General features: G+C 44.7%; 1 protein-coding gene across 2 annotated transcripts in view; it reads left to right on the top strand.

Moving 5' to 3' along the window:
* LOC138757792 (SWI/SNF-related matrix-associated actin-dependent regulator of chromatin subfamily A containing DEAD/H box 1-like) overlaps positions 1 to 12,151 on the top strand; it is a 155,910-nt gene that overhangs the window by 116,052 nt on the left and 27,707 nt on the right. The window contains exon 23 of one of the 2 annotated variants that reach the window (XM_069925693.1): positions 11,165 to 11,326. The exons of the other annotated variant lie outside the window; for it this stretch is intronic. Coding sequence (XP_069781794.1) covers positions 11,165 to 11,178 — 14 coding nt within the window. The 3' untranslated portion in view covers positions 11,179 to 11,326. Of the gene's footprint in view, positions 1 to 11,164; positions 11,327 to 12,151 lie in introns of those variants that run through there. 2 annotated transcript variants of the gene reach the window in all.

Genomic DNA, 12,151 nt, shown 5'->3' with positions numbered 1-12,151 from the left:
TTACTTTAAATGGAAAGGGGTGTTGTGAAACCAGCAATGAACTAAAGCCAAGTCCTATCCAAAACCTGAGCACCACAGCTCAAATGGGATGAAACAAAGGAAAAGGGGGGAAGGATTTGTTTGAAAATACTGCAGCTGCAGAATCTAGTTTACAGTGGAATTTAAACTATTTCCACTACCTGAATCTTATACAAGATTGCCATTCACTTTCAAGGTTCCTTTATTATCATGTGTATAAAAAACACAAAATTTGTAACTTTTTACAGCCCGAGCGGCATACAGAGAATTGCCACTAGTCCAGCACCCACACCAATAACAAAAAGAGAAGCAAAAGGGAATCCATTCAGAGATACCATATCCATGGATTTGCCTCCTGCGTTCCCATGACTTCTGTCCATTTCAGTGGTGAACCCAAACTCCTGGTTTTAAACTCCCAATATGATCAAGAAGCTGTCAGCACCCAAAGCCCTTCTTGTCATCAACACCCTCAGAAATCTTGATCCTGGTACCTTGTTTATATTGAGCCAGTGTTCAGCAGTCCATATCCTGATGTAAGTCCTTCGGCCAACAACCCCTTTGCTGGTCCGCTGCTAGGTCCTCTCCAGGTTTCTCTTTCTCAGCTGGGGTATGCGTGTTTTCCCACTCTGGTGCCCTGCATTTTTACAGTGCCACTGATACAGTTTGAATCTGGAGTTGGCTGTGAGGAGTTTTTACATTTTCCCTGTGTCTACTTGGTTTCCCTGCAGGTGCTCCTGTTTCCTCCCACCCTCCAAAATCACATGGGGGTTGTAAGTCAATTGGGCAGCAGGGGCTCATAGGCCAGAAGGGGCTGTGGACTGTGCTGTATGTCTAAATTTAAAATACTACCTGCTATGGTGAAAAGGGTTGTTCTGCCTGAAATTTAAAGGAATAATTTAGATGCACTGAGAAACTGGAGAATCAGTGACTGTTTCTCAAAACATGGAAAATTTTAGGAAAATGTAATAAGTTTTCAAAATTGGCAACAATTTTTGTTTAGAAGGTGCATGTTCACTGTCAGGAAGTTTGTTAACAGTTAATTTTTAAAAAAAAGGCCAAACAAGTTCAGGGTGAGAATTAGATTCTTTTATTCAAAGCTTATTACGAGTTGACACACATAGCTTGAAAGAGGAAGCGGACTGAATAATGACTATAAAAGAATACAGTTCTTTCAGGAAAAGAGCTATTAACAGATTTATTTGAATAAATTCAGAAAACCCTCATAGGCACAATGGATTGAGTAATCTCCTGAGTTGTTTGTGTCTTGTGATTTTCTCTACATCATATTAATTCTGTCTTGACAATGTTCCTGTTCTTTCAAGATCAAAACCCTGGAACTCACTTTCCATGTAGCACTGAGAGAATAGATTGAGGACATGGACTGCAGAAGTTCAAAGACAAGGCTCATAACCAACTTTGCATGGAAAATGTTGAGTTTTTTCCAGTAATGCTCACATTATAACCATATAACCATTTACGGAGCGGAAACAGGCCATGTTGGCCTTTCGAGTCCGCACTGGTTCACTGATTTTGTGCGCCCTCTTCAGGCATTGGTCCCGGTAGATCTTCATTCAATAACGATGGGCGAATTCAATGCAGGTGGAATCAGTCGTAGAAATGTTTGTGAAACGTGCAGTTCAATACTTCTGGGCACATTCAATACAGGGTCGACTGAAGAGGTGACAAAGAGAATTGAGAAGGGCAAAAGGCAGACATTATCTTCATGTTCTTTAGCCATGCCATCTATCAGAATATTTTAAAATATCATTATTTCATGAGTCTAAAGTTTGTACCTTTCGTGTGCATTCCTTGACTATTACGAGTTCCATTTTGGATCCAAAATGTTATTCAATATATGCACGTAAAGGTTATGGTACTCGTCTAAAAGTCGTGAATCTCAGTAATACCTTCTCTTCATCCCAAAATGCACTTTCAACATCAGGAGGTATCACGACCCCAGCCAAACTCAGTGGGTTGAGCTGCATCAGTGGGAATGACTCTTCCCACCCTGTCCCCTTTACACTGGCTTCTCCTACATTTTTCCAGAATAATAAAGGGCTTTGACTTGAAACATCGACCATTTTCTTTCTCTCACTGATGCTAGTTAACCTGCTGAGTTCCTTCAGCTTTGCTCACATTCCAGCATCTGCAGTGTCCTATGTGTCTCCAAGCAACTCAACTCCATCTCACCAACCCTATCCGTTTCCTCTAAAGAAAATTTAATCTACTCTAATTGCAGTTATTACGAGCTCCCATTTTAGTAAAATGAGATTATCACCATAAGGGATAGTATAGACAGGAGGAACTGAATGGTCATATTTAACACAACACAAGTTACAGCCCAGCAACAATTCAATATATTGGAAGAACTGAGGGAAGGCTTGTCGATCTGTTCCAGATTCAATACATTTGCAAAGACATTGTGATTTTGCAAGGGAGAACCATTCCAAGTTCTGAAGAAAAAATAGCCTTTTTGAAGCAGCTCTTGTGGCCAGCCATCCTGCGGAATTCAGAGCAAAGCATTCTCTGTGAATGATTGGACCTTTTCGATGGATTGACCTGTGCCAGGAGGGTCTTTTGGGAAGCAAAGTGCTTCATTTTGATTGTGACTAACAATGAAGTTACTTGGAGAGACTAGTACCAGGGTCTTGGAAGCTTCATGGAGGCCGCCCAGTTCGAGTCTTGCCTACCAAAGGACCAGGAGTGTGATGGCCACAGCTCGTGTGGATGGACATTTCTTCAAAGGCCATGCAAGGAGAATTCGTGAGTCTGTAGTAGCCACAATTCCAGTCTTCCCATCAGTTCATCATTAATTTTGGATATCAAATTTCAAAGGCCTACACTTCAACACTGAACTTGAAAGACTGAACTTTGAAGTAACTTTGTAGATTTTGACCTGGACTGTAATGGTTTGGGTATATCACACAGACAGACAGACAGACACACACACACACACACACACACACACACACACTAGTACACCTGCACATAGTTGAGGATAGATTTAGTGTTAAGGATAGTTTAAAAGTTAAGACTGTAGTTTAAGAGTTAGAAATAAAATTAGTTCTTTAAAATTAAATACTGGTTCATTGTCTATTGCTGCTTGTTATGCATGGTTTGTAACAAAATTGGGGATTCGTCCAGGATTTTACCACATTTAGAGCTAATTATGCATGGTTTGTAACACAGTTGACTATTGATTTTTTTTTAATTTGTCGTTTACGTCAAACATAGAATAGTGTGTAATACTGGAACAGGCCCTTCAGGCCACAGTATCTGAACTGAACAAAGAGCCAATCTAAGTCAAATCTCTTTTTCCTTTATGTGATCCATACCCCTCCAATCCCCAGTCATTCATCTAAAACCTTCTGAGACACTACAATTTTATCAGCTTCCATCTTTACCCCTTGGCAGCCCATTCCAAGTACCCACCATACTGCGTATTAGATACTTGCCTCACACATCTCTCCTTCTCACCTTAAACACATCCTCTAATTTGTGATGCAGTAGTTTTAGCCTGGAGAATACCCTATCCATGCCTCTTAATTTTATAAAATTCTATCAGGTCTCCCCTCAACCTCTGATGTTCAGAGGAAACATGGTTTGTCCAACCTCTCCTTATGGCTCATACTCTCTATGAGCCCTTCAGCCCACAATGTTGTGCCAACCTATGTAAACCTACCCTAGGCAACATCCTGATACTATCTCCCATACCATTTCCACAGCCTCCACATGAATTGAGGCCAAACAAATGTTTTATACAGTTGTGACATGGCTTTCATTCTCTTGCACTCAATGCCCTGCCCAGTGAAGAAGATCATCTGTATTCTTTACCACCTTATCTGTATGTGGCCATCATGATTCAAAAAAAATTTTCAAGTGTTTGATTTTTATTTTGGGCTAGAGTTGCCTAATCCACCATGAGAGCCATCATTTTTTTTTAAACAAGCACAGCACAGTGAGAGGCCCATCTAGCCCAGGACTCCATTCTGCCCAAATACAACAATTGACCTCCAAACCCCATTCATCTTTTTTTTTAAGGATGGAAAAAAACCAGAGCACCCGGGGAAACAAACTCCTTATAGACGGCGCCAGATTCAAACTTAGGTCACTGGCTCTGTAGCAGCGTGGCACTAACCTCTACACTAACTGGGCTGTCCTGTTCTGCATTCACAGTATATGGGCAGCTAGTATTTCGTGTCATTCTGACAATCCTTCATTTGGATGCCTTGCATCAGAGAATAATGGAGCTTATGAACATTAGTACAGCTAGAGATTTCCTTCTGAAGGCTACCATACTTACTGCAATCTTCCAGTCATTCTACACAAGCCAGAGGAACTTCCCTTGAAACAAAGCATGATTGGAAGGCAAGCAGAGAGTGAGATGGAGTCTCAGCAGTATGCATGTCTACCTCGGGTGTAGGGGAAATAGTTCTTTCACCTGAAATCTGAGCAAGGGACAGAATGACAGAACCCTTCTCTCCACCATCACCCCCCCCACAGCATTCTCTGTATGGTTCACTGGACAGGCATGTCAGCAGGAAGATTTAAAATGACTGCACCCTTTATTGTCTTAGTGTGGCCACCACTAGCGAGACCCCTGCTGAAGGCTGTGTCAAATTGTGTGTGGAGCAGGAGAGGGGTTTAAAGAAAAGACTTCCCCTCTGACATTATCCTTATGATTCGTTAATTCGGATTCAATAGTTTTTGTAGGTATTAACTTTATCTGTAATTTCCGCATGTAATTTCATATCAAGGCTGTTGGCATAAATTCCTTTTTGATTTGATAATTGATCAACTGTCATTGTTCAGTACATTGGGAATTTTTCTTAGAATTGAGTTTATAGATAGACAAGATAAATTATGCAATCTGGAATTACTTACACACTTAACAAGTTAAAAAAGGAGTGACAAAATTCATTCCAAGCACATATGGATCGTTCGTGACAGGGCTCAATTACAATTTACTGAAGCACAAAACTCTGCAGACGTGTGACTAGTAAAAACAGAAATGCTGGAGAAACTGCTGGTCTTGCAGTCCATAGGAGGGAAAGATATAATACCAAAGTTTTGTGCCTGAGCACTTCCTCAAGGTATGAGTGGGGAAAAAAAAAACAGGTGTTTGTATTAAAAGGCTGGGGAACCAGGGAAGATTGGGAGGAGTACAGACCAACAGACATATTTCCCTGTGTGTGTGACTCTCTCTCTCCCTCTGTCTCCCTTCACAGACCTTCATAAACCTTTTCATCCCCATCTTTCCCTATGCCTCCTTTCCTCTATCTCTTTTTTCTCTTTTCTCTCTATCTCATTGTAGTGTAACCAGTATATGTATGTATTGTTTGAGCTGGCCCACCCTTTGAACCTGTGACTCCTCCCTCCCGGAAATCCCTAGAAAGGCTGTTATGCCCAAATTCCTCCTCAGTACCTGCCTTGCAACCAGGCCAGCAACATGAGATGGCTGGTCTTAAGGTGATTAAAGCCTATTAATCACAACTCTCTGTCTAACATGACTCATTGATAGCACAGCAATTTAATCACCTTAAGTTTTTGGGTCATGGACAAGGCAGATAAACTGGACACTAACCATAAAGATCCAAAGGCCTCGTTCAAATTCGGTCAATGGTTGCACTGCATCAAGGCTTTCATGAGATCAACGACATGTGAATGAGGAAGACAAACGAGATCTACTCTTCACTCAGGTCGGCCACGGAGTCTTCCAGATGATAAGAGACTGCACTACTTACTCAGCCACAATGGAGCTCCTGCAGAAACGGTATTAGACCCCAATGAACGTCATCCACGCCAGATTCCTCCTGGGCAGTCGTAGACAAGCGCCTGGTGAGTCAGTCGTCGAGTACATGTGGGTCCTGTGGGAGCTGGGACGAGCTTGAGTCTGCCGAGAAGTGTCTGCGGCTGCCCATCTAGAAGGCCTGATATGTGATGCATGTGTTCAAGTCTGAACATATCAAACAGAGACTCCTGGAAAAGGATGATTGAAGCCTGCAAGAAGTAGTAGTCCTGGCTAAAGTAGTTGAGAGAGCGTAACTGAATACAGAGGCCTTCTCCTCAGGGAATACAGCCACCATGTGGGGAGCTCGGTGGCCCCATCTTGGGACATGGGATCCCAGGCCACTACCACTGCCATTGAGCACCCAAAGTGCTACTTCTGTGAACACTTGGAGAACCCCAAAAGGACTGCCCGGCCTGAAATGCTACATGCTCTGTCTGTGGGAAGAAGTCACACTGCGGGAAGGTCTGTAGATCCCAACCTTCCTCCAGCAGCGCCGTGTGTGGTCAGAATCTGCCGCTATCTTGGACCGTGTCACTTCCAGCTTCACCTCTGACATCACTTCCGGACACTGGAAACAGCTCAGCGGGGCTGTGGGGGCTTGCAAACCAGGTTGGCACTATTTCCAGTGGCGAGGAGCAGCACCACCTGTGTAGCATCTTGGCAGGCACCCCCAAACCAACTCTATAGCAGTGACTCAGACAGCGACCAGATGCTGGCCTTGATTACTCTGAATCAAGGTAGCGATGCATGCTGTAGATGAATCCATCCAATTTTGGCCTGGGTGCCACGCTCAACCAGGCGGAAAGGCCAGTAGCTTTCTTTTCCCAAACCCTCCAGAGCCCCGAAGTTCAGCATTCAGCCATCGAAAAGGAGGCCCAAGCCATTGTGGAAGCTGTGCATACTGGAGGCACTAACCGGCCAGAAAACCGTTCACTCTGCTGACTGACCAACGTACAGTTGCTTTTATGTTCAATTACAAACAGCGGGGAAAAATTAAGAATGACAAGATTCTGAGGTGGGGAATTGAGATATCCACCTACAATTATGAGATCTTGTACTAGCCTGGGAATGAGCCCATAACCTCCCCTTCTCAGTTGACGCAAAGCTGCCCGATCTGTGCTAAGTGTAAACCCCAATGCTATCGGCCAGACAAAACCCACCTCATCAAAGCCACTCGCCCCTTCGAGCAGCTGAGCATGGAATTTAAGGGCCCCCTTCCATCCACCAAAACAGCAATCTACACTTCCTGAATATCATTGATGAATACTCCTGCTTCCCCTTCACCATCCCCTGCCCGGACATGACCACGGCCACAGTCATAAAGGCACTACATAGCATATTCTCTCTGTTTGGATACCCCTGCTATATCTATAGTGACCAGGGATCCTCGTTCATGAGCGAGGAGCTGTGCCAGTACCTGCGGGCCAGGGGCAGAACCATGAGCTGATCCACATGTTAAACCCCCCCCCCCCCCAGGGGAACGGCCAAATAGAAAAGGAGAACACCACCATCTGGAAGGCAGTTCTCCTAGGTCAAAAGGTCTGCATGGTAGCAAGATGTCCTCTCTGAGGTGCTCCATGCCACCAGGTCCCTCCTCCATACCACTATTAATGCATTACCTCATGAAAGGCTCTTTTCCTTCCCCAAGAAGTCGGTGTCAGGAACCACTACTGTCGTCCTGGCTGCGCCTAGGCCCGTACTGTTCCAGAGGCATATCAGATGCCACAAGACTGACCCTCTGGTCGAAAAGGTCTACCACCTTCATGCAAACTCCCAATACGCTTAAATGGAGTACCAGGATGGGCAGCAGTACACGGTTTCCATCCGAGACCTGGTGCATGCAGGGGACCCCCTGACCAACCAATCAACATCCCCTCCTAGTAACCATGGCCGACCAGCCCCACTAATTGTGCCCGACACAGCACCCCAACCCTAGACCGAGCAATCCCACAGTCCTACTAACCCCCTCCTCTTGCGCTTCCCCCCCCCCCCCCAGCCACCAGAGGCACAGCCTGTCACGCAAGACACCGCCTGGGAACCAGCAGCTGAGCCACAGCAAACCTTATGATGGTCGCAGAGACAGATGAGACCTCCGGACAGGCTGAACCTGTAACGAACATTGAACCCTTCACCCCAAAAGAAGGGGTGAATATGGTGCAATCACTGTATTGTTTGAGCTGGCCCACCCCCTGAACCTGTGACTCCTCCCTCCCAGAAATTCCTATAAAGGCTGTAATGCCCAAACTCCTCCCTTAGTACCTGCCTTGGAACCAGGCCAGCAACTTGTGAGATGTGTTGCTGCCTTAAGGTGATTAAAGCCTGTTAATCACAACTCTCTATCTAATGTGGTTGATCGATAGCGCTACACTCATTTCACAGCCTCCCTTACCAAATGAATTCTCATCTTTCCCATCTCCTGTCCTCTCAACATACATGTTGTTCTGCACTCCCACCCCCCAACCCCTTCCATTCCTGCCCTGTTCACCAGCTATTCAATGCAGACGTCTGTATTTTTATACCCATACCTTGAGGAAGGGCTCAGGCCAAAAACATCAGTAATATACTGTATCTTTATCTCCTTTGGACATTGCAAGCCTGGCTGAATTCCTCCAGTATTTCTGTGCTTTTACTTCAATTAGAGTTTAAATCAGTAGTTTTCACCATGCAGGAATTTGAAGCCATTACCTCCACAGATCAATGTAAACAAACTCAATACAAGACAAGACAGTTAAGTCTCTCATACAAGAGTGCCACACCTCAAACTATCAGAGGCTTGTTGAGATGGTGCATTGCCTCATCACATCGTGTATCGGGTTTGAGACTGCACATGTGAATGAGACTGTTCTAATCGCCATGGTTATTTATAGGTGTCCCCAGTTTACAACCCTTACAGACCTGTGTCAATCAGCCGGTGCCCTCATTCACACTGCCTTGGAGAACATCACCATTGATTTCGGGATCAGGAACAGTGGGCTGATCTTCCTCTGGGAGCTCAGGCAATTCTGGTGGTGTCACTTGGTGGGAGATCCAGCTGTGCTCCTGCTCCTTCATCCCTGGGCTGGCCTGCATTCTCCCATATTTGGGGGGCGGGGGGGGGGGCAACGGTCTCTGCACTGCTACCGGTCTCTCAGAGCTGGGGGGGGGTGGTGATGGCATCTGGACGGGGGAGGGGGGTGGGGTCACTGTGAGCTCTACCTCTCACCACTGGGCTCACCTCTAACCCCTTCTCCTCCCCTTTGCTCTCCATCTTTGCACTTCTCCTCTCTCTGTTCGGTGCTTGTGATGGCTTCATCCTCAGATGATGAGATATTGCTGGCTTCTTTTTTGACCCTTGACCCTTTTCTTCCCCTTACTTGGCAAGTTTGAAAGGAATGTTAATCTCGATTTTTTTTTAGGTTCATCAGAAAGGTGGTCATATCTAAAAGTCCAGAAAGTGTCATAAGGTCCTAAGAAATAGAAGCAGGAGATGGCCATACGGTGTATGGTTGTGGGGGGGGGGTTTGTCACGGGCTCATGGGCTGCAAAGGCCAGTTACCGTGTTGGATCTCTGAACTTAGGCCATGTACCCTAATTTTAGACTTACTTGCTGGTGGAAACAACTTCCCTGATCCAATCTTCATTATTTTTACTTGTTTCTATGAGACACTCCACCCCCATCCTCAACTCCCAAGCCACTCAATCTTTCCTCATAAGATAACCTCTTCATTTCAGAAATCAACCTTCCTCCAAAGCCAGTCGATCCTTTCTCAAGTAAGGAGACCGGAAATGCACATAGTAATCCAGGTGCAGCCTCACCACTACCCCGTATAGTTGCAGCAGAATCTCCCTGTTTTTAAATTTCAATCCCTCAGGTAATGAAGGCCAACATTCCATTTGCCTTCTTGGGACCTGTTGAACCTCCAAACCAACCTTTTGCCATTCATGCACAGCGTTCCCAAGTCCCTCTGCAAACAGCAGCCTGCGATCTTACACCATTTAATTAATAATCTACTCCATGATTTTCCTTCCACATTGATGATCTCACATTTACCAACATATTGTCCTCTATCTGCCAGACCCTTTGCCCACCTATTTTAACCTACATCTAGCTCTCTTGAGACTGTATCTTCTATGCAATTTGCTTTTCTGCTCCATTTGGTGCCATCAGAATATTATCTGGAACAGCAGAAATTGAACTTTGGGCAAGCTTAGAGACGATGTGGCTCAAATAGCTCACCCATGCTGATCATCTATGTTTATCTCATTTTCCTGCATGTAGGCCACATCCCTCTATTGCTTTCCTTCAAATTCTTTATAAAGCTGTGATTATCACTGCCTCTGGTGGCATGTTCCACATACCCATCATCACCCTTGATGTGGGAAAGCCTGCAGGAGATTAATACTGAAGTCACATGATCCACCATGATTGCTTTGATTGGTAGTGCAGGCTCAAAGGGGAAAACATTTCCCTGATTCCACGATTCTCCACCCCTCAACCTCATGAGAACAATCTCGGCGTATCCAGTCTTTCCTTGTTAGTAAACCCCTCCAGTCCAGGCAACATCCTGGTGTAGCACAGATAAAAGCCCACACTTGACTGGTGGGAGAACTCATACATTTATTAGCTTATAACACAGGTAGGGTTCATGAACAGGCTTCAGAGGGGTTCTAGGTTTAGGCGGGACACCAGGGTTATATACGGGCCCCTGGGGGATGAGCCGGGAGGTGAGACCTGTCGTCAGTACAGCTCACTTCTAATGAATCCCAGTTCACTACACCTGGTGCATCTTTCCTGCACTTTTTCCTCATGCTATCACATCCTTTCTATCACATGGTAACTAGAATAATTCTGCTAGTATGACCTTACCAATGTTATGAACAGCTACAATGTGATGTTGCATTGCATGAAGGCAAGCAAGCCAAAAACCTTCACAAGCCAAACACAATCAGCTGGAGGAACCTCATGGGTCGAGCAGCATCAATGGGAGTGAAAGAATGCTTGAAGCTTCAAGTCATACCTCTTCCTTAGTCCTGATGATGAGCTCTCGCTCAAATCATTGACTGTTGATTCTCTCCCACGGATGTTGTTCAACCTACTGAGTTGCTCCAGCAGATTGTGTTCGACTTCAGATTGTTTTCAACTGTCGTCTCCTGATGTGTCTCCAAATACCTTCACTACCCTATCCACCTGCTTGTCATTTTCAGAGACTCATGAACTTAGTAGGAAAACATCAAAGCTGATCAGAGTCTTCAGCATGGAATGAATTAGATGTGTGGTCAAAAATTTGCTTAAATATTCTTAACATTGTTATTTCATTACAGAGAAAGAAAGGCTTTATTGTAATAATCCTGTTATTGTAATATTCACCCCTCCAGGTTGGACAACATAAGGATATTATGACTGGGCTGAGAAGCATTTAAGAAGTAGATAAAAAGTAAAGAGGACAGGATTGAAACAAATGGATTGTAGTTTCTGCTACCTTTAGACATACCTGATTAATTTCCATGCTCTTAATAAAGACACTTGCATTTCCAAAATACCTTTTTTGACTTTAGAATGTTCTAATTCACTTTACAGCCAATGGAGTATCTTTGAAATGTCATGAGGTGGCTAATCTATGCACAGAACACTCCCATAAACAGCAATGTGATGACGATGGTATAGTCTGATTTTGTTACTGTTGAATAGAGATGACCTCCACTGAAAGGCCTGACAAATGTCCCCAACCAGTTCCTCCTGCCAATGGCCATAAAGCTAGGCAATGACACAGGCTTTGCAAATGGCAAGCTCACTTGTATTTGTTCCTGGCATTGTGGAAGATGCATCTAGCCATGCTTGCATGGGGTATCCCATTTACTTTGATCTTGCTGCAGCAACTGACCCTCAACACATTTCTGATGAAAATCACCTTTGGCTGCCAGTGATCTGCAGGGACCGTGGGAAAAGCAAATGGTAGATCCTCTTGGATGGTTTCACTTCCTCTCGGCCCAAGAAGATAGCAGCATTCACTTGGCAGAATGACCCATCACCAGACTTACAAACAAGCAGCAGGACCTCACTGACACCGTGTTCACTTGGCACAGTGAATATCCTATATGGCCCTGGGGGCCATATATATACCTTATGAATATAAAACACCCCATTGCCGGAAGAACATGGAGGCTTCTAAAGGATACAGAAGAGGTTTGCCAGGACACCTCCTGGAATAGAGGGTATGAATTATGGGGAGAGGGTGAATAAACTTGGGTTATTTTCTTTGGAGGGTAGGAGGCTGGAGGGGGGTGTGAAACCTGATAGTGGTTTTTAAAGTCATAAGAGGCCTTGATAGGATGGTCAGTTAAAATCTTTTCCCCAGGGTAAAA

Source organism: Narcine bancroftii, chromosome 3 (genome assembly GCF_036971445.1).
Source record: "Narcine bancroftii isolate sNarBan1 chromosome 3, sNarBan1.hap1, whole genome shotgun sequence".
Taxonomy (NCBI): Eukaryota; Metazoa; Chordata; class Chondrichthyes; order Torpediniformes; family Narcinidae; genus Narcine; species Narcine bancroftii.
Note: the sequence above shows the minus strand (reverse complement) of the source record. Positions and strands in the feature narration are given on the sequence as shown.